Source organism: Lepidochelys olivacea, assembly GCF_965140295.1.
Source record: "Lepidochelys olivacea isolate rLepOli2 genome assembly, chromosome: 11".
Taxonomy (NCBI): Eukaryota; Metazoa; Chordata; order Testudines; family Cheloniidae; genus Lepidochelys; species Lepidochelys olivacea.
Window position 1 is genome coordinate 4462430 of NC_140421.1, and position 26580 is coordinate 4489009.

Sequence of the window (26580 nt, forward strand, 5' to 3'; positions counted from 1 at the left end):
TGTCTTACATGACTCTGGTGTACAATACAGAAGACCAAGACACATAGTCATTTATATGAATGATTATTTCTCCCAATCCACAACAGTGAGACTTCAGTCACATGTTTTATATGTGGGTAGAGTGGAAAACTCCATACATCGCTGTCCTGTGCCAGCTCCATGGCAACGTTTACACCAGAGCAGAAAAAGATGAGTGATATGGAAAAAAATACCACTTTATGCTGAAAAATGATCAATGACCTCAAGATATTAAAGATTAAAACAAATCCACAGCGAAGCATTTCAGAAGCAGATATTCAGCCCTGTTGCTAGCAAGGTAATTTTCAAATTCATGCTAAGCTTAAATCTTTATTTATTTAATCTGATTATTGTGCAGTTTTGTCTAAACCACCGTAACAAATTTCTAAATTTTACTTGCCACTGTAATATGGAAGCTACAGCACCAGATTCTAGTACGCTAAAAAGGACTTATTAAATACCCATGGAAAGGATGCTATCAGCCTCAGAAACATTTCAATTTAAATCTGGCCGTAGCGGTTAAAGGCGTATAAATATTTATAGCAAATAAGAAGCAGAGATCACATTTCTTAGATGTTTTTTTCCCTCTCCCATAAATCAGCTGAAATCTAAGCATTCATGCTTTGGAAGATGTCCATCTACTTGTTATTCGAGAAAGTGGCTTAAACGCCCAGAATGACATTCTGTGCTGCCTCTCCAAGAGGCACAGTGCGGAACTCACAGCCAAGGGAGCAAAGGCAGATTAGGCACTCCTGATCCTGAGGGGGCTAAAGAGGCCCACAGAATAAGTAAGGGATCATCTACACTTTGAGCTGGGAGTGAGGGTGATTCCCAGCTTGAGACATACCTGTGCTAGCTCTGAACTAGTGGGCTAAAAACAGAGTGGCGGGATGGGCTAGCTCTCTTAAGCACATGCTCATCCCAGATTATAGAAAGGTGCTCGTGGCAACTAGCCCCTCCTACCGCTGGCCACTAACTCTATTTTTAGCAACAACTCAATCAGAGGTAGTGTACAGGTATGTCTCCTCAAGCTGGTTTTCATCCCCGCAGCTCGAAATGTAGCCATAATCTGAGGTTTGCGGGGGTTGCTGATTTAAACCATGCCAGCATAGTTAAAGCAGCAAAAAACTTATGAGCAGACAAAGGCTTCAGACAGCTCTAGGGGCCTCTCTAAATTATAGCAGCATCCCAGGGCTTCCCATTGCCTCCACAGCACAGTGTCAGCAGCAGGGCTGCAATACACAGCATTCCCATATTCAGATCCTACACCAGGGCTTGAGAGACGGTGTCAGGACCCCTCTTCTGCAGTTCCTGCACCAGACTACTTCACACTGCTCTGATCCTTTCACATGGCCTAAACAGGCAGGAACAGAAGTGAGACCTTCACCCCAGGTCCCAAAACATTTAATAATAAATGTGTATTTATCTAACCCTTTTATCCAACAATCACAAAGCACTTTAAATATTTAGAATCCTGAGGTTTTGTTATATTTAGCAATTTTGGTGCTTATTTGATGCATATTAGGATTACAGCTGCAAAAAGATTAACATTTAACTAAAGACAACCTCACTTTTTTGTTCCTTTAAGTGAGAAAATATTTAATATTTGCACCATAAATCAAAAGACCAAAGCCTCAAAATGGCATTCACCTGGACATCGGATATAAAGTTTTTTTTCCCCATATTTTGGCCTCCATTTCCCTGCTTAATACCATTTTCAGTTGAAAGTTGAACACTACAAAAATCAATGTACCTTCAAAGGACTGAAATTTACAAGTTTGGAAATATCAGCTCTCCAATATGTGTGATCAGTGTAAAATTGTAAACTATAAATAGGTTAATAAAGGTCATGGGGCACTCTAAAAGGAGACCAATCTTTGGTTCTTTACCTTATTTGCAGGATGCATGATACAAGTTTTGAAAGCTGATCCTCACACAGTTCAAAATAGTTAAGACGACACTTTACTGGGAACTGAACCATCTGATGAAATCACAACACATCTGTAGTCCACCCAGGACTACATAACTGTAAGCCGCGACAGAACTCAAATCCATCCAACAGCACAGGGCCCTGTCACTTGAGCTAAAGGAGAATCTCCTTTAGTTGTAAGAGAATCAAGCGTGCTCTCTCTCACACACACTTAGTTGAGCAAGTCTGATGCTCCAACCAGCACAGGGGAGGGGTGTGCACACAGGAGTTGGCGTTGTCCTTTACATAGAAGTGCTACAACGGGAAAAGTGCCCTGGTTTACTTATTGCAGTTTGCACAGAAAGTTGCACCATGTGCTCAACTTCCAATTGAAGTCTCAAAACCAAAGGAAAACAGGATTTTGACCTTTTTTCCATCTACATATTCATGGAGAATAACATAATTAGAACAACAAGAAAAAACCTTCAGCATGCGAACATGTCATTACGAATCTCCAGAATACAAGGTTAGTCAACACTACAATCAGCAAAAAAGCAGCATAGGTCTCCTAAACCCACAGATGAATTCAACTACTGCCAACCACTGTTCATAGGAAAGATACTGAGCCCCTTCTCTACTGCAGACTACGAAGTGCCTTTGTTCCACAGGCACGGTGGTCTGTCATTGATGAGACAGCAGGCGCCAGGAATGCAACGCTGAGTGTAGGTTTGGTTCTACATACGTGGTACGTTAGGAAAACCTGAAATAGTTAAAAGGCTTTTTTTAAAAAAATCTGGTGTGTGCATGTATCTATTGGTATTCTATACTCTAGTAGTTCTCAACTCTTCTGAACAAATGTACCTGTTTAGCAAAAACTTGGGCTGTACCAGTCAGTTCCCACCACTTCTCCATTCAATTATATAAATTCTACCAGCAATGGAGCTTTGGCTGCTCCAAACACCAGTTGCACAAACAGATGGGAAGTAAGCAGTGTTGGGACATAGGGTCCTAGCACAAAGCCAGGGAAGAAGGAGCCTAGAATAAACAATATTGGAGTATAGAAGTACTTAAGAGCCCCAAGTTATTGCATGTAATAAATGTTAAGTGCTTACATGGTGCTTGCCTCATTAAATACACAGTACAGATGTTAATACATTCTTACTACACCCTGGGGATGAAATATTGTTATCCCCATTTTCCAGATGGGGAAACTGAGACAAGGCCACGAAGCAAGTCAGTAGTAATACTGGGATTAGAAATTGGGAACTCCTGAGCTTTTTCCATTAGACCCTGCTGCCAGTCATGTGCATGCACACATGCAGTTGAGATCTGGGGACAAATTCTGCTCTTAGTTACACTGGTATAAGCCCAAAGTAACTACCTTGGGATCAAAGAAGTTACTTGGATTTATCCTGCCCCTGTAACAGAACTTGGCTGTTGGTTCCTACGTCAGGTATACAAAAGCAATACCGCTAGGAGTCTCTAGGAGGAAGTTGATGAAAGCTTGGCATACAGAATACACACCTTAAGAAGAGGCATTGCAGCTCGGCATCGTGCAGTTTTTGTGTTTTTTAGGAAATGAGATTCATCCTGAAACAAAACAGGCAAGAAAATGAATAGAGCTAAGCCCTAAGTCATAGCTCAACTCTGGGATAAAGAACAAATTCCCAGCATCCCATGCTGCATAATACTTCAAGCCTATCATCCCCAGGCAGATTTCAGTCTCTGGGCTGGCCAACATCATATTCTGAATGTGAAACCATCATAAAGCGGGTAGGACTGCCTGCAAATTAACAGGAATGGGGGGAAAAACATTAAGACATGAATCATGAATGATCATAGTCAAGCAAGCAAGTGGAGAGAAGAAATGAAAAGAGGCAAAGAATTTCCACCACTGATCTTCATTTGCTACTGTGTGTCCTTTCTTTAAATGCAAAACTCATGGGGAGCCCCATGCAGTGCCTCCTCCCTAAAATGAAGGGGTTAATGAAAAGCATCCAGAAGTACGGAAATCTAATTAGGAACCAACTGTTTTGCTGTTAGGGCTCTCCAGGTGGATAATAACCTCCCGACTGAGACACATCACTCGCAGAATAGGCTACCTTTCCTTTGTTGTAGTTAGGCAGAACTTAAAGACGCTGAGGAAATTGGCACCCTCAAAGGGTACATTCTCATCTTGACGTGTGTGGATGAGTGAGCAGCCATGCGTAGAGAGGACGATACACCACTTAGCTTGCAAGGCACAGCCTTCACAGTCCTGGTTAGCAATAAGGTAATGTTATTATGACAGCAGAGGAGGACTAGAAATAAAAAAGCAGGGAGGCTAAACACTCAGTGGGGCCATTTTGATCCACAGGACATAGCCAGGATTTGAATCTGCACACACACATGCATAAATAAAATATCTGCCAATTTAGTGCAGATGAAAGGTACCGGACTGATTGCTCTAGAGTCAGAGATCCTCTATCCCCAGACAAGAAGTGACAATGTGAGTTTCCTCCATCCTGACACTATGTCTCAGCCTGGACCCTTACGAAATCAACAGAGGTGAGAGAAAAGTTCAGTCTCCAGCACCCAGTCTGTTCTCATCCTCTCTGCTGACACTGCCAACAACAGCAGTCATGATGCTGTTTGTGACAGAAACATTTGTTCACTGGAAACCAGGCTGAGAACACTTAATTTCACATAAGATAACAGACATCAAAGTGTAATGACTTTTTGGTTACTATTGATCTAAGCTGGATTTGAAGCAATGAGTTCTAAAAGGGTCCCATTAAACATACATATATATACATATATATACACACACACACACTTATTTATTTTAATTAACTGGAATAGAGCTGAAGTCTACCTAAGGGTTTTCTATAATGGTTATCCTTATGGTATCTAAAAATTACAGATTATAGAGCCATCAATGAAAGTAAAGAGATCATAGAAATTGCACACACACAAAAAGCAAAACACACACTTGCAATGAAACAGTCCAACTGAAGTGTGTAGTGTCAACCTTGATTTTGATTATGCTGCATTTTGATGCTTTAGACCAGACTCTGAACATTATTTCAAGAGGGTTTTTTTGGTTTACTGGATACGCAGATAATGTCACCAATGGTAAAATTCTATGAAAACCAGTCAAAGGCATGGCCCTTCCTCAAAACACTTTCACTATGGCATTCTTTGGGCAAAACACAATCCCATTGATCTGCCAACAGAGCATTTCTGGAACTCTATTCTCCAGCTACAGGAAACATCTATCTTCCCCTTACAGTCAATGAGAGCTGCTCACATCCAGCAGGGAAGAATCAGGGTCTCAGGAGCTGGAGAGGAGGATAAGTAGTACAGAGCAGGGGAGCAGCAAACCTTATCTGAAAAGGTTTCAGGAACCCTCCCCATATATATCTACATGTACTAGTGACAGTTGGAGATTGCCCTGGAGCCAACACATGGTTGAATATAGAAGGATATACAACTTGCTGTGTAGAGCATCCAGTCACTACAAGAAATGCCTGTTAACAACCCAGGAGAATCCAGCATGTATGTGCCTCCTAATCCCATTTAAATAACTAGGGGTGCTACTTACAATAATGACAACTTGGAAAGTGTCTTTGAGCTGCTTATCCATCTTGCTGAGGAGGTCGAAACTGATTATGTTTATCAGTTTTGCTGACAGGTTGTCTTTGCCTGTCAGTATGACATTGGTGCCCTCTGGGCTCAGGGAGGGAAGCCACCTATGAAATGCCTGAGAAAGGAGAAGAAGTGATTAATAGGATGCTGAACATCTCTAGTTTCTTTCCTCTGAGGATCCCAAAGACCTTCTCAAGCTATAATGGAACCTCATAACCACATCTTTGGAAATAACCAGTTTGTGCTTCAGTTTTACCAACTTGAGAATGGGCCTAATAATGTTTAAGTGACTGGCCCAGGACCACGCACCAAGTAACTGGAAGAGCAGGCATCAGAAGTGGAGTCCCATGCTCTGGGAACTACACCACACTCCCTCCACCAGAAAGATCTAAGCCTACTTTCTCTTTGCTTCTTACTCAGCAAGAACTCTGGCTGCAATCAGAAATGAACGTGATTGTCTCCCAAGGTTCCTAGTTGTGCCCAAAAGCCAGAGCAGCAACGGAGTAGCATGGCCACTCTTAGTAGAGAGATTCACTGTTATTCCGCCCACACCAACAGTAAACATGAAGCTGTGAAAGCCAGGGACTTACAAGCAGAAAATATTTTACACCGCAGGAAGGTTTATAAAACTTTGCACCATGATACAGACGAAGCACAATTTCTCCAGGTCTTTTAAAGGTCTGTTTTCCCTTCTAAGAACCAGCCTAACGGAGCTACTGACTGCTGCTCTATGGTGGCAACTGAAATACATGTGCTCACATTTCATCATGAAAACCAGCAGATAAATATTCAAAAAGGGGCCACTGATTCTGGGTGGCCAATTTGAGAGAGATTTTTTTTCGGGTGCCGAGCAATGAAGGTTCCCATTTATTTCAATTACTTTAGTCTCCCTGCAGCATTCAGTACTGTTGACCACGAGATACTGCTGCCTCTCCTGAAAGAAGTGGCGGAGATCTGGGCGATGCGCTAACATGGTTTGAGTCCTTCCTGCAGGGATGCAGCCAAAGAGTAACAATGGGAAAATCATGTTTCTAGACCCCTCACTTGTGCAGTCCCACAAGGATCAATTCTCTCACGGGTCCTACTACACAGCTACATAAAACCACTGTGTGAACTGGGCAGATGACATGGATTCTAGTGTCAACGGTAAGAGAATGACACACAATTCTACCTATCTTTACCACATATAACCACACCACTACCACCAAGAGAGCCTAGTGCTTGGATGAGATCAGCCCATGGATGAAGAGCAGCTGCCTGAAGCTGAACTTGAGCAAGACAGGGGTAATGCTGATGGGCAGGGGAAAGCATGGTAGGCACAGGGCAGTTTCCTTTGGTTGAAGGTTCACAAACACGCAACTGGTTAATTCAATCTGTGGTTTAGATGGCTCCTAGATTCCTTGTAGACAATGAGCACTCTCATAGCAGCATCCATGAGTAACCCTTTTTATCATTTCTAGTTGGCTACGAAACTCTGTCCCAACCTGGCCTCAGTTATTTACGCCTTTGTCACCTCTCAGCTGGACTACAGTGATGTGACAGATTAGGGCATGAAGCTTTTGGCGCTCTGGAAGTTGCAACTATTACAGACCACTGCAGCAGTCTCCACAGCAACACCGGCTTCTGCAAGCATATCAAACCTGTTCTTACACTGGTTTCCCCACAGAATTTCAACTCAAATTCAAGGTCTCAGTCCTTACTCCAAAGGATTCAGCCCATCGAGTGCCACCTAAAAGAGCCTAAAGCTCTGGGACAAAGACCATGGTCAGCCACTGCACTTCTCTGGCACAGTGAAACTCTCTATAATAAAGGGTAAAGCGATCTTTGCCACAGACAGAGCTCGCTAGGGGGCTGGTCTGAGACTATGAAATAAACTTCCACAGGAACTAAGGGCCACCGCAAAACTCAACACCTTCCACTCAAAGTGCAAGGTGAATTTCTTTGACCTTGCCGTCTCTAACATATACACACAGCTACCTGGATTTTTGTTTTTTTTTAAATCTACAATAATAAAACGTTCCACGGCGCACACTTCTCCCTTTGAGGAATAGATGAGAAAGCAAAAAACATGTGACACGTCAATACACGACCAGAAGGTGCTTAGATACCCCGGTGACACGTGCAGCATAAGAGCCTATCCAGAACAGGATTAGAGTTGCAAGTGCAACTGAAAATCAGGACCAAAAACATTCCAAGCTGGGCACCCAAAATTTGAGATAAATCAATAGCTACTTTTTAAAATGGCCCAGATCTTCACCAGCCTCTGAAGGATGCCACTGCTGTCTCCTCCTCCGTATCCCAAATATAAGTAATTTTACTCCCTCATTCACAACCCAGGTGAAAATCTAGATGTGTCTTCTGTAGCTTGGCTGAGTGCCCGGTGCTTTGTTATACCAATGGCAGGGGAAAAAGAGAACAAATTGTTGTGGTACGAAGGTCCCACCATACAACAAAATCCAACCAATTTACTCTACAGCTGTCAGCATAGTGAACTGCTGAGAAAAGAACCCCACCAAGTCAGGCATGAAACTTATTAGCCTAAAGGCATGAGCGCTTCTACTCCTCACTTTCTCCCAGCATTAATGAACATTTCACAGTTAAGAAAAGTATGCCACAAAATCATCTTGCTAGCACAGGCTGTTTAATTGCACAGTAATTGCTCTCTGAGGACAGGCCCTGCAGCCCTGCTTTCTTTCAATTATGTGTATTTCCAATCCCTGAGAGCACCCATCTCCAGGTCCTGACCAATGTTCCCTCTAATTTTTTCCATCCATGTGCTCAATAAATTTCATTATGTGCACCGAGGTAATGTGCGGACGTGTGCCGCCAGTAGAAACAAAAAACCTAAATATAAATTTTTTAAAAGTTATCATCGGGATAATTACTCCAGCCAGGACAGGTTAGGTGTTTTCGAACTCACTACTCCAAGAATTAAATTTAAGTGTAAGAGAGAAATAATAATTCTGAAATGCATAGACTAATCAAAAAACTAAAACAGCACACTTTGAAAGAATAAAATTACAGAGAATATATGTGCATTGCAGGAAGTACCAAGAAGTAACAACAACAAAACGTGTGTGTGGGCGGGGGGGGGGCAGGCGCTGCTGGGGAAGTTTCTGAGAGACGCCGTGCACTGTCTCTTTAAGGCGCTCACTGAATGCTCTCCTGCCCCTGAGCCCTGTCTCCCCTCCCCCACTCTGCAGAGATGGGGTACACGGGCAAGAGGAAGGCGGAGAGACAGAGTGCGAATGCGAGACTGTGTGAGCTGGCTGCTGGGAAAGTCTCTTTAAGGCACTCACTCACCACCCGGACGGCTCGTTCAGACCTCAGACCACAGCAGTTCTCTCCTGCTCCGAGTCCTGAGCCTTGTCCCCTCTTCCCTGCTCTGTGGAGAGGAGGTACAGGGGCAGTGGGGTGGGTGGGGGGACACCCTGACATCAGCACCCCGCTCCCCCAACTCTGCACAGCCAGCAGGAGGGTCCCGGGAGCAGCTACAGGAGCAACGTGGCTGCAAAGCGGCGGGGGGGAAGAACACCTGAACACACGCTGCCAGATGTGTGCAGCTCTGCTAATCAAGCGCACGGCCCTTGAATCACTCCTGGGTGTCCACACAACAGCGCAGGGAAATGATGATAAAGAATTTTGAGGGTTTTGTAGATTAAAGCTGATGGGTCAAATTTTGCCCTGAAAAAGGCACTGGCCATGCTTGCGGAGGTCAGTGGGAACTGCAGACATACAGAGCAGAATTTCCGTATCTGGAATTCTGTAGCAGCTGATACACTGACAGAACCCATCTTGGTAGGTTTCAGAAGAAGCAGACAATTGCATGGATACCAATGGTGTTTTGGGCATTAATGAAATTAAGATGCTTAACTACAGTGATTCTGGTTCACATGCACAAGGTTAAACCAACTACCATATATGGGGTCGGAGAGGAATTTTTCCTTCAAGGCCATTTTGTCAAAGATCTTTTTTCCTAACCTTTCTCTGGAACATGGAATGAGGATCATCCATTAGACTCAGGCAAGCATGTGTCATATGATCAGCTTCTTTGCAATTACAGGGGATAAGAGAACCTCATCTCTTCCTATTTTTCCCCCTTATTTTTCTAACTGGATGGCAGTTTTGCTATCCCTCATAGAATCCATACAAAAAAACCTCACAGGTGAGCCCCTAAAAGTTCTATTTAAACATACAATACCTCTGCCCAGGTAAATCTCACTGAGGAAGGTGTTACCACCAGCAACGGCCACTCCTTTCGGTAATATGCAGCAATACAGATAGCCTGGATAGTCTTCCCCAAGCCCATGTCATCTGCAAGAAGCAAACGGCCTTCTCTGGAGATGGCAAAACTGAAAGGACACAAAGCAGAAGGGTTACTCCTTTCCCCATCTTCCCAGCCAAGGTTAGCACAATCCCTCCCCAGTCTGAGACGCTCATTTCCAAAGAAGAGGGAAGGGAAACAGCAGAAGGCTTCCTTTGCAGCCCCTTTGGTTTTATTTTTAAAGTACGTTATAGTGGCGACCTGACAATCCGGCAGACAGAAGCCCTCTGTTTAGCCCCTCAACTGGCACAGTGCAGACAATGCAGCACAAGCTTCCCTGTGCAGTCCTGCCAAGATGCCTCTACCTGACTGGCAAGGACCATCTCCAGGACAAGCAGATAGTCCAGTCCAGTCTGTGCAACCCTTTGTCTCTCTCTGCTGAGACAACAAAGGGGGGCAGTTGAGACTAACTGTCATGGTGACTTTTGTGAGCCCAACATTTGTGCAGTGGGAACTGGACTGACCAACCAATTCATTCCACCCAGCTCCTGAAAACTCAGTCTGAGTCAAGCTGAGGTTTCTCCTTCTCCAGCATCACCACCAGCAGTAAAGGCTCTGCAGTCCAAATGAGACCTCCAGCAACATCTGTGCAGCCACACTGCCTTCTAATTCTACTTCCAATGACAGCCGGGCAGTTCCATTGTCTCCAATGGATTTCCACAGGTTTAACTGACTGGAACTTAGTAAGCAATGTAACTGAGGGTGCAGAAGGCGGAATGAAATCCCACTCACACAGTCTAGCTGTGCTGGGTCTGCAGGTGTAAGAAACTTATTTTTGTCACTAAAATCAGTAGACAGGGCTCTGAATACACACAGACAGGTTTTTTACATCAATGCTTTTCACTTCAGAATTGCACTTTTATGGAAACACTGAGATCATGTTGAACGTAAGAATGGCCATAGAGGGTCAGACCAACACTCCATCTAGCCCACTATCCTGCCATCCGACAATGGTCAGTGCCAGATGCTTCAGAGGGAATAAACAGAACTGGGCAATTTAGCAAGCGATCCATCCCTTGTAATCCAGTCCCAGCTTCTGGCCCTCAGAAACTTAGGAACACCCAGAGCATGGGGTTGCATCCCTGACCATCTTGGATAACAGCCAAAGAATTCATTTGGCTTCTCTGCAATGGCTTTGTCTTCTTTGAGTGCTCCTTTAGCACTTCGCTCATCCAGTGGCCCCACCGATTGTTCGGCAGGCTTCCTGCTGCGGATACACTGAAACTTTTTTTGCTGTTAGTTTGTGTGTCTTTTGCTAGTAGTTCTTCAAAATCTTTTTTTGCCTGCCTAATTATTGGCCCCCAATAAATTGGTTAGTCTCTAAGGTGCCACAAGTACGCCTTTTCTTTTTGCAATGATTAAGATGTTCATTTTATTCCATCACTGCACCACACCTCGAACCAAAAATTAAAATGAAGCCTTGGTCATGGGCCATTTGATTGTACTAGGTATTACAGAAGGTGCTGACCTGAAAATTCTCCATTCAGTGTGTATGGGTCACTTCCATTGGCATTAATGAGACTGAGCAACAAATATGCAGTCTTAGGATGTACAGATGCCAGGGTACTGCAGTACTGTGACAAAACAGACTGGTTAAAGAAACCATTTCAGCCCTGCTTCTGAATTACTTTGATTTTGCTGGGGTTGAATCAGACCATTAGAGATGTTTGAATCTGCTCTTTCCATGATACTACTAAACACTCACCTGTTCTTTCAGAGTTTACCCTGATCAGACTAGAAAACCATTACTAATAGCCCCATGCTAATATCAGGGGCTGGGGATTTAGCTGTGACATTTTGCTGCTTGAGATTGCTAATAAATAGTGACCACAAATGAGAAAAAAAAATTTTTTTTTATAGTTGCTCCCTCCACAAATAATCAGTTGTTTTAAATCTTCCTTGGATTCAGTTTTGCTGCCCTGCACATGTGTGCAGCTTGTAAAAAAAAAAAAAAAAAAAAAAGAAAGAAACGTCAGCTAATGCACTTGGGCACACAAGCTGAATTTATGAGAAAAGCAAATGATGCATGTGCACATACCCGGGGAGATGCAAAACCAAAGATGTACCGAAGGGACAGATTTACATGACTTGGAAATATTTCACACTATCACGTGCCCTGGTAAAGGCGATTTCCTTCCCAAGTCATCCTGAGAAATTCTGGATACATACTGGGTAGACCTGTGTAATGGGATTCATTACCCTTCTATTCAAAGACAAATTGAGTCTGTACCAAAGCCCAGCACCCCTTTGGTGAAATTTGGATACAAACCCATCTCTGATGGGTCTTATTAAAAAATGCAAACACCGCACTGATGGGAAATGCCAAACCATAGACACAGACCAAGCTCTTCATGGTATATGAATGGGACCTACTTCACGCCTTCTCTCTGAAAGGGCATGAGGCTCATCACAATTTTGGAATCCACCGCTGAAAGGTCAGCTTCGGGAATGTCTGAGACATGAAAGGCGGGCTCGTCAAACTGAGGACCAAAGGCTTGTATTACTGGCTTGGGCAGCGGTTCCACCTCTACCGTCGAAAGGCGCTGTACAGCTTCCACTGAAAAGAATAAACAGCAACCTGTTAGCTGAATGGGGTTCACATGTGGAATATACACTAGCAGCAGGGGGACATTTTGGTCCCACCAGCATTAGGATACTACGCTTGTCCTGAAACAGCTCAAGAAAGTCTTGCCTGATCCAATAGGGATGGCCCAACTATGTTACCGAAAATCTGTTTTCAAACCCGGGGCTGTTAGCTACCCACACATGCAGACATAGCTGCCAAGCACAGTGCTGCTTGACCCTGTTTTCCCATGACAACCGCTGCTAGCACAGGTCCCCGGTCCCGTGTGAACAGGAAGTTTTTAATAATGTATCTGATCAGCCAGGGCACAGATTACCCCACAGGCAACGTACAGCACCTTGTTCAAATCCTTATTTTTATTACTGACTGTCATAAATATACAGGGAAGGGTAAACACCTTTAAAATCTCTCCTGGCCAGAGGAAAAACCCTTTCATCTGTAAAGGGTTAAGAAGCTAGGATAACCTCACTGGCACCTGACCACAATGAGCAATGAGGAGACAAGATACTTGCAAAGCTGGAGGGGGGAGAAACAAAGGGTCTGGGTCTGTCTGTGTGATGCTTTTGCTGGGGACAGAACAGGAATGGAGTCTTAGAACTTAGTAAGTAATCTAGCTAGATATGCGTTAGGTTCTGTTTGTTTAAATGGCTGAGAAAATAAGCTGTGCTGAATGGAATGGATATTCCTGCCTTTGTGTCTTTTTGTAACTTAAGGTTTTGCCTAGAGGGATTCTCTATGTTTTGAATCTAATTACCCTGTAAGGTATTTACCATCCTGATTTTACAGAGGTGATTCTTTTTTACTTTTTCTTCTATTAAAATTCTTCTTTTAAGAAACTGAATGCTTTTTTAGTTGTTCTTAAGATCCAAGGGTTTGGGTCTGTGGTCACCTATGCAAATTGGTGGGGATTTTTATCAAACCTTCCCCAGAAAAAAGGGGGTAAGATTTGGGAGGATTTTGGGTTGAAAGACATTTCCAAACAAACTCTTTCCTAATAATAATAATACTGGTGTTAGACATTTGGTGGTGGCAGCGAAAGTCCAAGGGCAAAGGGTAAAACAGCTTGTACCTTGGGGAAGTTTTAACCTAAGCTGGTAAAAGTAAGCTTAGGAGGTTTTCATGCAGGTCCTCACATCTGTACTCTAGCGTTCAGAGTGGGGAAGGAACCTTGACACTGACTAGCAGAGTCCCTGTAAGCACCGTAGAACTGAGGTTTTGATCTCGTTCTGCTTCAGAACTCTGAAGTAGCAGACCCCCGGTGTGTCCCTCTGCAGAAAGTTCCTCCTCGATTATCTGAGCAGAACTGGTTTGAATCGCTATTGTCTGAACAGAGTCACATTCCCAGCCTAAAATCTTTCCTTGTCAATGTATCCCTGCATAACAGCTGCATATAATGGGATTGTGTCTGCCCTCCATCGTGCGTCACTCATCTTAACTTTTCTGGGGCAGGAACTGTCTTCATACTGTATATGTTTGTACAGCACCAAGCACATTGGCTGTCTGACTAGGGCCTCTGGGTACTACCACGCTGCATGTATTAAATAATAATTAATAAATAGTAATCCTGTTTTCAAATAAGATAGGGCTTGATATAACAAAGGATGGGTGGTTCTAGGCGGGTTTCAGGATTGGGGAAAGAGATTTGCCAATTATACACTTTTTGAACTTGCCCATGACTTTGTTTTGTAACTACTTCACGGAAGACGTGGTAATTACATTAGGCTAGGACTGTGCTTTGAAGCCTAGTTCAAGCAACATCCAAAGGCTTTTAAAAACATCCTTTAATGCATGGACATACCATATCCTTAGGGAAGCTGTACCGGATTTTACTCTCTGCTATGAAACTATCACTAAACATCAGAACATTTATATCCTTCATCCATACATCAATTTGCAATGATATGCAGCACAAGCCTTTATCCGATGCTGTAACAAGTTCCCACATACCCCTGGTGCAAAAAATCTGGGGTTTAATCTTTTAAAGTCACAAGTCGGTGGTCAAAATTTCATAACATTCAATTTTCAGATACCCTTATTTCACACCCCTCCATTCCCTCTCCCTCATAAAAGCAAAGTGAAAAACACTTTTTACTCCAAGAGAAAATGATTAAGAATTAATAATATTAACACGATTTCCTGCTCTAATCTGGCTAGCACACATTTTAAACTGATTTTTCTTCACAGTTTTTTTTTTTTGACTACGTAGAGAAATCAAAACGCATTTCTGCATTATACCCAACACACGCGCGCATACCCCCACACGGCGCTATACCAAGCATGCATGCAATGCACGCACTGCCCCCCATTATTTCTGGAAGCACCTCTATTTTTAAACCACTAAAATAGGAAATTGGGGGAATATAGAACACTTCCAGCTGTACAAACATACAGAGCTACTCAAATTTAAATTTGTGCTCACTGATTTTATGTATTACAACTGTGTGGGCACCAAACAGGCCTCCAGACTGTGGATTTTTATCTTAGTTTCAGTTCTCTCTAGAGCAGAGGAGCAGACTGGATTCCTGCTACACAAGTAAAAAAACCCTTACTTGAAAGGATTTCTGTTTGTGCTTGTGTGATGGTCTGAATTTCCTCAGCTCTCCAGTTTACTCTATACTCTTTCAATAGTGGGAAATCTCTCCCCCCTAAGTATATCAAAAGCCTGTTATTAAACTCACAGACTTACTTATTGTGTTACTATAATTGCTACAATTTCCTACATGATCATTCTGACGCTATTGTTCTACAGAAAAGCTAGAAAAATCATTAGGATGCGTCTGCAGCCAGCATGATTCATCCAAGAGTCATTTTTTACGGAAGTGACCTTTTACCTAAAGATGACTGAGTAACTGGGCAAATAGATATTAACCCCTCGGAACAGTTCCTGACAAAAGGAAATCATTGCAGAAGATAAGGCACAGGCACCAAGCCATATTTTATTTTTTTGCTGGGGTAAGTGAAGAGGGACAGAGCTTCTCGACAGGTGCAATATGAGAGGGCTGCAAACCCCTCACAAGTGTCCTCCTAGGACACCACCTACAGGACCCTTTATCCCTTTCCTTGGACCTGGTTCTGGCCCTGCAAGATACGGAATGCTTCTTCCAAGGCAGTGCAAGCCCTCAACCCTCAGAAAAGCCAGCCAACTGAAAAGACTGAGCAAACTCAGCATTGAGCAGGAACTGCTCGTCACCCGACAAGATCATGCCCTTTGCACAGGCCCTATACTGCAAGATGCTGTGCATCCTCAACTAGCCTCCACTGTGTAACTCCATTCTCCTGTCCTGTTAGGGTCTTTATATTGTTGTTTCAGAATGTAGGCTTGCTCACCCAAAAATCTTTTGCCTCTTCACCATCATAAAGCAGCCTCTCCTCTAACGCTACATCCGTTGTCCTGGCTTCCAGCTCCTTGATTACTATTAGTATTCCTAACGCACTCATCACTAGAGTATAAAGGCACTCAATTATTAAAAATGCTCCATTAACCCATAGTAATGGTGTACAGTACTGGACTAGCATTAAGCTGCAGGATTTTGGACCATGACTGTACAATCCTCCACAACAGTGTTATAGCACCATTATAGGGCATCTTCCAATTTCCTTCTAAAGCTTATCCTGCTCTAACTCATATTTCAGGAAGTATGAGGGCCCAAAGCAAGTAGAATGGAATGATAAGTAATAATTATAACACTGAGTGCTTCTGCACTGCTTTTCATCTTCAAAGTACTTTCCAGACATTAACGAAACACACAGAACTAAGAAGCAGACGTGCTGGGAGCACACTGCTGTGAGAGCGCTTTTTGCAAAGCGTATCCATCTTTTAAAAGAAATACAATTTTACACCCTGCTGTGTGGGTCAGAATTTTGTCAACACCACACATGGGTACAAAGGGAGAGGAGACTGCATGTCTGATTGTGCCCAGAAGTGAATGTTATGGCTATAGACTACGCCTGGAGCGTACTTATAAGTAGAAGAATGATGCTCTCTCACTCAACATATTTTACTCAAAAAATTTTAAGTGCCCATCATCTTAGCATTTGGGCTTTTCAGAGGAATATGAAAACATGCAGGACGTGACAGCTCTGTGGGAGCCTGCTGACTCAGTCTGATCACTTTATTGAAACAAGCCGGGACTCATTTGCCCAGCAGTCAACACAGCCACAGGAGAGCAACCTGGACTCTAGTCTGCCTTGTACATCAACTACAAACCTGTTGGCTGAGTTCCGATTACAGAGGCTTTATTTCTAGCCGTACCATCTTAAGCTGGACAAAACCACCTTGACAGTCAACACACAGACTATGGTTCTGACGCTGGCAGTTAGGAAAGTCATCAGTTCACTTATAAACTGAGCAAACTTGATCTGAAAAACTTAGAAGGTGAAAGTCACCAGCATGATATTCTTCACAATATTTAAGTCCTGCAATGGACTACTGGCAGGGGTGTGGGCAGAGCACTCATGCATGCAAATCCCTTGTTCACCACAGGTTGGGGGTGACTGTGTGCCAGCTGCAGAATAGGCCAGCACAAGGGAGGAGGGTGGGGAACTAGGGACAGGCCAGGGTAGAAGACACTAAGGTATTTCTACACAGCAACTAGACACCCACGGCTGGCCTGTGCTAGCTGACTTGGGCTTGGGCTACGGGCCTGTTTCTTTGCTGTGCAGACTTCTGGGCTTGGGCTGGTAGCCAAGCTCTAGGACCCTGTGGGGTGAGAGCGTCCCAGAGCTTGGGCTCCAGCCTGAACCCAGAAGTCTACAGACTAACAAAATAGCCCCGCAGCCCGACTCGGCTGGCACGGGCAAGCCGCAGGTTTTACTTTGCTGTGGAAACATATCCAAGAGTGCAACTGTACAGATCTAGTGATCCAGAATTCTGCAGAGATGGACATGAAGGGCCAGCAGCCCTTATTGGAGCTTGCCTACAGATCAGGGGAAGGAGGGAGACAGTGAGAGAAGCCATTCTCCCTCCGCTGTTTAGTTCACTCTAGAACTGAGAAGAAGTTACTGTAGAAACGCCCCCCCCCGCCATTATTAATTCACTTTCATAATTATCATCACACACACTAAAAATATATGAAATAAAAACAATAGAAATTCTACTCCTGGCAGAGATCACATCTTCATATGCCTTTGTGCAGCACCTCGTACAATGGGGCCCTGAATGGGTCACCGTCCCAAGAGAATAGACCCCACAAGGAAAATGCAGCTTCTCACTTAGCCTTGCATAGTCCTCCAGTAGGAAACTCCATTTTCTGGTCTTCATGTCTGTAACAGTCACAATAATAAAATAATCAAATGTTGTCAGAAACGATGTTTAACAAAAAAAAACAACGCAGCACCACCTGACTCTTCCATAAACGAACAGCGACAGCAGCATTCAATATTCTCTCCATTTCACAACTGCTTTGAAACAGTTTCCACCTTGGCCAGCCATCTTTTATTTATTTATTTATTTATTTTTTAAAACCTTCCTATCTCATGCTAACCAAATGGTTTTGAGGAAGGGAGCATATGTTCTCAGCAAAGTACATGGGCAATTAGACCCCAGCTGACTTTCAGAGAGTAATAGCTAGTTGCAGGGCTGCCTCATTCATGGGTGCCCGAAGTGCAACACTAAGGCCAAACTCGGCCTTCTGTTCTGACAGCAGTTGCATCTTCCTGTAAGTCAAGAGTGAGTAAAAAGCTGATCTGCTGCAAGCAGGCAGCATGATGCAGCAGACTGGGCACAGGCTTGTGAGTCAAGAGGCCTGGGTTCTGTTCCCTGCTCTGTCACTGGCCTGCCATGACATTGGGCAAGTCACTTCACCTCTTTGTCCTTCAGTTTGCCTGTCTGTAAAGTGAAGATGGGCATATTTAACTACCTTTGTAGTTCTAAGAGTGCTATAAGAACTCCTCCTAAACATTAGCATGGCTGGGTGAACTCAACCAATTTTAGTTCATTACCTAGGAAGATCATGTACATTTCCACATTGACTTGTTCTGTCATTTTCTATGACAAATTAGGTGCGGAGATGCAGAGGTTGGGCACCAGTGGTCAAATTCAGCACATCCAGCACTGAAATACGGTCTTTGGAATTTGTCTCTGAACAAAATGGGGAGTCATTCATGCTGCCACAGAGCAAAGCAGTGGGCACAATGTTTAAGCAGCCCAGCATTATTACAACATATACCAAAACCCTCCCTGATACGGATCTTCTCCTTCCAGTGTGTCCAGAGCATATTTGCTTTTGTCTTTCAAACCTTTTATCTTTCAATCCCAAAGCACTTTATAAGCGTTCATGAATATAGCCAGCACCAACAATGCCATCACATTAATGCAGCAATTAAACCAGAGACTCACCATAATTCCTGGAATTCATCTGTTTAAACACCTCAATAATTTCTGCAGCATACCCAATCTCAACCTCAAACCGGGAGCGTGAGATCAGAACACACTTCCCCCGGACGGTGGCAGAGGGTTTCTTCCAGCCGCTGCACGTCTTTAAGAAGGATTTCAAGCTGGGCCCGCTGCCGACAGACTGTGAACACGTGGCTGGGCCAGCTGCATCCATCTCTTCAAATGGTACCAAAGTCACTGAGGAAAGCGGCTTCACTGCTTCCACTGCGGGGGGAAAATAATGGCTTTATGGGAAAGAATAAATGAAAAATGGGCAGACCATGAAAACTTCAATTCCCCGAAGGACAGAAAGAGCAGGAGCCAAACTGAACCCAGACAAAAGGTGCAGGATTCTTTGGGACGAGGAGGGAAAGGAGATCAGCAGAACAGGCCTCATTCCTCTTGAGGGCAAAAGGGGACAGCTAGCCCTGTTTCCCGTACAGAGCAAGGATCAGGGAGCTGAGGTGAGGTGCAGCAGCAGGGTGAACCTACTCTCCCACCTTAGAGCAGACAATGGTAACAGAAGAGCAGCAGAGCTGGCATTGGAGAGGTAGAGAATCCAGCACACAAGCTGCACCAGCCCTGCCCAGGTTCCCTCTAAGCCGCCAGGGAGCGTGATCTGAAATCTCTCTGCCTCCTGTATAATGTCACTACCTGACGTAGGGGGCAAAATTTCCTTAGGCACCATTAAATTCTTGATGGAGGATCACTGAGCATGCTCAGACGCCACATCTCTGTTGCTTACAGCGGGTTCCCCCCGCCCCAATCTTACAAACTCGGAGGCCATCCCTGTGTGAGTTGAATTATGACAACAGTAAAGCTTCCTTCTCCGACATTCTGAGCTACTGACGAGCTACAAAAGCCTTAAGGTTTGAGGGCATTTTTAAGCTGGAAAAGTAGATTTTGCCCCCCTGACTCTCCTCCTCCCACCAATAATTCCAAACAGACAAAATGGATTTTAATCCAATTTAACTTTAAAAAATAAAATAATACTAAGCCACCTCCAAACTGAATGCAAGCATGTGAAATTTCATCCCAAAAGGAGAATTTCAGAAGAAGCATCTAACAAATGAAAAGCAAGTCTTTCAATTAAAGCCTGTATGGAAACTTTCATTTTTATCTGATTTTTTATATCTAATATAGCTATAACCCGCCCCTGCTTTAAAGAAATTAGGGGGGAAAACCTCTCTGTTCATTTTGTGTACACTTTGTTTCCCCTATTTGATAGGGTCTTTCACAAACAATGAAAGATAGAAACTTTTTTTAAAAAAGTACAGGAAAGTGTAACTGTAAAACCACAGAAACTGGCAGGGAAAGGTACAGAACCTGCCACTATTTTTTGAACTAGTCTTTAAAAAACTGCCTAGATTTCAAGTCTACAGAGTCCATTTAATCATAGTGTATGAAACACTCAGGATTGTCTTTGGTAACCATCTACTGATAGGGATGCCAGCAGCTGCTTTTCACTAGGTGCCTTCTACCATAAGCTCACGCTTCAGGATAATTTGACAAGACATTTTAAAAAAAGATGACATGCTATTTTAAAATGGTCTATTTAGACTGTAAGCTGTGCAGGGCTAGGACTCTGCTTACGCGGTATAAGATACACAAGAGGTTGGATATTAGGAAAAACTTTTTCACTAGGAGGGTGGTGAAGCACTGGAACAGGTTACCTAGGGAGGTGGTGGAATCTCCATCCATAGAGGTTTTTAAGGTCAGGCTTGACAAAGCCCTGGCTGGGATGATTTAGTTGAGGATTGGTCCTGCTTTGAGCAGGGGGTTAGACTAGATGACCTCCTGAGGTTCCTTCAACCCTAATATTCTATGATTATAAGAGAGCCACCTGTCAGCGCTTAAATATACAGCAATCTGCATGGGAGGTTAAAATTAGGCCTGAAAGGTGGACTTTTCCAAAGCATTGGCCTAAATCTGCTCCCATTGAAATCAACAGCAGTTTTACCACTGACTTCAAGGAAAGGAGAGTTGGATCAAGACTGTGTGCTTTTGAAAAGCCCACCTGGAATGCATGGCTGCAACCATCTCAAATTTTCTCCAGTCCACAATGAAGAAAACCATCCCCTGATATTCCAAATTCTGAGGCAACCACAATAGCAACCTCACAAAGCCAAGAAGATCATGCCATTTCACTTCCCACACTCCCAAAAAAGAGGAAAAGAAACAGCTTCATGAAACCTACACACAGTTTACTGTTTAAAAAGATGGCATCAGAGTAAATCATTCAGTAAAGTATTAGCCAGCCTGCACTTCTGGAATGTTTTCACTTTCTCTGCATGAACCCATATGAACTACATGCATGAACTCAGCCATATACTGTGGTTTGTTCGCCCCTGAAACATGCAGTTAGTGAGTGGAGAAAGCATATACTTAGCATTTAGATTACACCTAGAAACCCAGTTAAATCTAACTAAGTTCACAGATTCACAGCAGACCCTCAAATGCCCCATGCCTGAAGAATGGGTTTTCTGTTTGAACAGTGCTGCCCCGTCGTTACTCCAAGCAATAACACAGCCAACAATAATCATGCAAAGATGAGATAGAGACTTTGATCCTGCATATCACTCCACAGGTCTGCTTACTTACTGAGACTTCTGTAGTCTTCTAAACTAAAATTCCAAATCTTCATAGCAGGATCTGAAATTGGACAGAATTTGAGTCATTTGGGAACAGAAACAAACAGTGCTGTTAAAGGCTTAGTAATTAAAGAGAATCTGGTCTGTTTATGCAGACACTTCAGAAGTACCTGTCAAAAGCACTGTGCATTGTTATTACAACTGCAGGGCAGCTGGAAATACAGAAAGACTTAGCAGTAGGATAGTAAAACAAACATCCGCACAAATATGAGAGGAGTGTGGAAGTAAATCACAGCGCTGAAAAGGACAATGGATTTTGCAAATAATGGTGGTACAAATATTTGTGCACGCCCTTGGATGTTAAGAAGGAGAACCTGGAGGACACTAGGATGGCTGGAGACCACAGGGTTAAACTGGTGCTGACTACAGACTTGAGTTAAGGGCCAATGTGAGCACAAGAACAAATGGATATACATGGGCCATCAACAAGTTTAGGCTTCAAATTAGGCTGTCTACATCCACACAGGTGTGCTGCTACGGCCGTGTTGCTGTAAGGCACGCGGTGTAGCTGCACTTTGTCGGCAGGAGAGAGGTCTCCTGCTGACAAAATAAAAACACCCCAACAAGGGGAGGTAACTTTGTCAGCAGGAGAGTGTCTCCTGCTAACAATGCGCTGTGTACACCCGCACTCGTTGGTAACACTTTTGTCGGTCGGCGGGTATTTTTTTCACCCCCCGATTGACAAAAGTTTTACTGACGAAAGTGCAGTGCAGACATAGTCTTAGATGCAGGTTTCTAACCATCAGAGGAATGAAGTTCTGTAACAGCTTTCCAAAAGGACTAGTGGGGGCAAAAAAACTAACTTGTTTCAAGACTGAGCTAGATAGCTTTACGGAGGGGATAGTATAATGACGTTGCCTACAATGGCATATGGTCCATGAGTGACTGCTATTAGCAAATATCTCCAGTGGCCGGAGATGTGGCACTAGATGGGGAGGGCTCTGAATTACTACAGAGAATGCTTTCACAGGTGTCTGGCTGGTGGGTCTCAAATGCTCAGGGCTGACTGATTGCCATATTTGGGATCGGGAAGGAATTTTCACCAAGTCAGATTGCCAGAAACCCCAGAGGATTTTCACCCTCCACTGCAGCACAGGGCATGAGTCACTTACTGGTTTGAACTAGAGTAAATGGTAAATTCTCTGTAACTTGAAGTCTTGACATTGAGATTTGAGGTCTTCAGTACCTCAGTCAGAAGTTATGGGCCTATTTCAGGAGTGGGTGGTTGAAGTTTTGTGGTCTGTGATGTGAAGGTGGTCAGACAAGATTATCATGATAGTCTCTTCTGGTCTTAAAGACTATGAGTCAACCAACTGTCTAAGAGCAACTGAAATTAACTGACCATTTCTCCAATACCAATTTCCAAATACTGTTTCCCCCCCTCAAATGTTCTGACTAAAACTGGCAGGAATTTTTTTTTTGTCAAAAAAAAAGTACCATTTTGACAAAAATCATTTTTTCCACGATCATAGAAAATTAAATGAAATTTCATTTTGAAACAAATGGAAAAACGTTTTGACATTTTTAGAATGAAAAGCTTTGATTTTTTTTGTTTCAAAGTGACTTTTCATTACAAAATGTACTTTTTTTAATATATTTTTTTAAAAAGATCAACATCAACACATTTCAAAATTTACTGAAATTAAACATTTTGATTTACTCAATTTTAAAAATATTTCATTTTGTGAAAAATTTAAAAAAAAAATTCACAAATCAGGATTATTTTTTCCAAAAGCTCAAATTTTTTTGCAAGGCGGAAAACCCAGCTTCCAACCAACTCTAGTTCTGACTGCCTGAAGTCACAAAACATCTCAGGACACTTTCAATACAAGGGGAGGGGGGGTTAATGGAGATTATCTTGGCTAAATTCCAGTCTGAGTTATTTATTCCCTGAATTCTTCTGCAGTTTCAACTGCCTTACTTTTCACATCACCCCTAAAAGCTATATACAACATCATTGCCATATTCCACCCCTGCAAACAGCTGCATTTCCGTGACGGGTAAGGTGATTTTTGTACAGTTCCTTAAAGAGACTGATATACTGATTTTTCTTAAGAACAGGGGCATAAACCAACCTTAAGAAATTATTATAAATTGTTATATGTTTTCTTACCATATCTTTTGCTAGGTATGCTCTTAAACACAGCGATGAGTTCTGCATTGTAGCCTACTTCAACCTGGAATCGGTCTTCACTGTGCTTCACGCACCTTCCTTTGATAACACTGGGTACTTTTCTATGACAAAATATTTCCAAGTTAGAGCCTACACCACTAGAACTGGCCACCTTTTGCATCTTACCCTCCTTCAACGGAGTGGGTGGCCGCATAGTGCCACAAAACTGTGAGATGCTATCCTTTTGGGGGAAGGGCCCACAGGTTGGTTTCCCTGCATTTGTTGACATTTCAGAATCACTCAAGGTAGCACTGCTCGGTGATGGCATGTATTTCATGCCAACATGTCCACTGGCAGATCTGTTCAGATTTTGTAAACGTTTAACATCATCAGGGTGCTCCTTAGCAGTTAATCTAGGATGAGAAGGTTCTGTAGGTTTTTTGAATGTTGCGTGGTACTTGGGTTGCTCAGAACCTGAATAATGTTGATGGGGACTCAAAGAATTCTGGAGTATCGGGAGGGACTGTTTAGTGCTGCACATTTGACTCCACGAATCTTGCTTTGAGCCCTCTGAACAATTCTCCTGTTGCACGCCACATGAACCAGCCATCTGCTGGGGTGCGTTAAAGTGATTATATCCTTTATGAACATAGCTCTTCTGCGCCACATGGCTGTTGGGTGTCTGCTGGTGTTGGTTAATGAACCTAACATGATTGTTTTCTTGTTTCATACACTGATGCTCCAGGTTTCTTCGATAGCTTGGATTCTGCTGGTTGGATTGTTGGCTAGTGAGCCCATCAGGCCCTCCTTGCTGGGCTGCTAGTCTCTCTGCTCTTCTAGCCAAGGCCTTTTGTCTGTTCTCCTCAATTTTTCTTTTCTGTTCTTCCGTAAGGCCAGATGACATCTTCCACAATTAAAATGATAGTCCTGAATCCTGTGTGTTGAATACTAGTGAGGAAGCCAACTGTTCCTTTTACAGGACTGGAGGCGAACCTAAATAAAACACAAGACCAAGGTTCTGGTAAATTTTAACCATATGCATGGAAGGCATTTGTTTTTTATTGATGAAATGGTGCCACTGGCACCTAGACACCAGAGTGACTGGTGCAGTACAAATACCTAAAATAAAAGTAAGGCAACAGCATGGACTCAGGGCTAGACTTAAGCCATATGCAAAGTGGGCAACCATAGAGACACTCGCCTTTGGGGTCCCTGCACCCTACACCTCCTTGTTTAAAAAAAAAAAAAAGAACAAAACACCCCACATACGCCAACTACCAAAGTCTTCCCTCAACCCCACCAAGATTTGTGCATATCCTGAAATACAACTGAGCCCTTGCACACGACCTCCCATAGGGCTCTGAACAACATCAGGCCAGCCCGACGTGGATGCAGTCAGAAAAAATGACTGAAGAAATCCCTCATCCATGCAACTAGCCTGGAAATCAAGGGCCTTGACTCCTAAGGGAGAGGGGGGTGGGGGTGGGAAAGTATTGTATGACCAAACGTTATCCTTCTGGCTCAGTCTCTTGCAGCAAGTGGCAAACTCAAATTGAGCCCCATAATCCATGGCGCACGGCAAGGGCTCACCTCCTGCCTTGGGAAATTTACACTTCCAGCACCAATGGCATTCCCATAGCTACAGGTAGCAATTCAGCCCCTTCCTCTGAGAAATTCAAAGGTGACGACGGCTCATTCACCCCACCCTCTCCCAGATACTGGGGCTCACTCCCCCACCCCTCCTGGATGCCGGGGCTCACCCTCCACCTCTCCCAGCTACTGGGGCTCATCCCCCTCCCAGCTACTGGGGCTCATCCCCCTCCCAGCTACTGGGGCTCATCCCCCTCTGCCCCCCCTAGGTACTGTGGCTCACCCCCCCAGAAACCGGGGCTCCCCCCTGCCCCTCCCAGATACTAGGGCTCACCCTCCCAGGTACTGGGGCTCACCCCCCAGCAACTGGGGCTCTGCCCCCCCAGGTACTGGGGCTCACCCCCCTCTGCCCCCCCAGCAACTGGGGCTCACCCCCCTCTGTCCCCCCCAGCAACTGGGGCTCTGCCCCCCCAGCAACTGGGGCTCACCCCCTCCACTCCCCCCCCAAGCAACTGGGGCTCTGCCCCCCCAGGTACTGTGGCTCACCCCCCCAGAAACCGGGGCTCCCCCCTGCCCCTCCCAGATACTAGGGCTCACCCCCCCAGGTACTGGGGCTCACCCCCCAGCAACTGGGGCTCTGCCCCCCCAGGTACTGGGGCTCTGCCCCCCCAGGTACTGGGGCTCTGCCCCCCCAGGTACTGGGGCTCACCCCCCTCCACCCCCCCAGCAACTGGGGCTCTGCCCCCCCAGCAACTGGGGCTCACCCCCCTCCGCCCCCCCCAAGCAACTGGGGCTCTGCCCCCCCAGGTACTGGGGCTCACCCCCTCCGCCCCCCCAAGCAACTGGGGCTCTGCCCCCCCAGCAACTGGGGCTCACCCCCTCCATCCCCCCCAGCTACTAGGGCTCACCCAGCTACGGGGGCTCGGCTCAGCGCCGCCCCTCCCGGAGCCGGGCTCCCTCGAGGGCCCCGGCGTCACGTGGCCGACGGGAGCCACGCGCCCCCTCCCCCCGGCGGCGGCCGCCGCCCTGGTACCTGCGCGCACGCAGCCCCGCGGGCCGCTCCCGCCCGCTCCCAACGCAGGGCGAGAGGCGGAGCCCGCCCCGCAGGAGTGCGCATCTGTCCGGACTACAACTCCCAGCAGGCAGCGCCCCCCCCCGGGAGAGGGAGATTAGCCGGCGGAGCGCGCGCGCTGCATGCTGGGAATTGTGGTCCCGTTGCACCGCGGGAGATGTAGTCTCCCGAAGCCCACCTCACGAGCCGTAGTCTAGTGGTTAAGTTTACACCCTGGGCGGGGGAGAGGCAGCAGGACGCCTGGGTTCTCCAGCTGGCTCTGCCATTGACCGTGTGGCCACGTGGCATCATCTCCCTCCATGCCTCAGTTTCACCCATA

The 26580-nt window shown here is 44.8% G+C and overlaps 1 protein-coding gene across 4 annotated transcripts in view; it reads right to left on the reverse strand.

Annotated features, from left to right (window-relative positions):
* The window catches only part of SMARCAL1 (SNF2 related chromatin remodeling annealing helicase 1), a 63554-nt gene extending 37232 nt beyond the window's left edge, over positions 1-26322 (reverse strand). The window contains exons 1-9 of one of the 4 annotated variants that reach the window (XM_084643951.1): positions 26223-26322; positions 23600-24592; positions 21437-21487; positions 18800-19060; positions 17674-17724; positions 12252-12435; positions 9756-9906; positions 5511-5669; positions 3452-3517 (exon numbers count right to left, since the gene is read on the reverse strand). In XM_084643951.1, the coding sequence (XP_084500077.1) occupies positions 3452-3517; positions 5511-5669; positions 9756-9906; positions 12252-12435; positions 17674-17724; positions 18800-19060; positions 21437-21487; positions 23600-24503 (1827 nt within the window). In that variant the 5' untranslated portion in view covers positions 24504-24592; positions 26223-26322. The other 3 variants (XM_084643950.1, XM_084643952.1, XM_084643953.1) reach the window with 3 other exon arrangements.
* Positions 26323-26580: the final 258 nt, after the last annotated feature.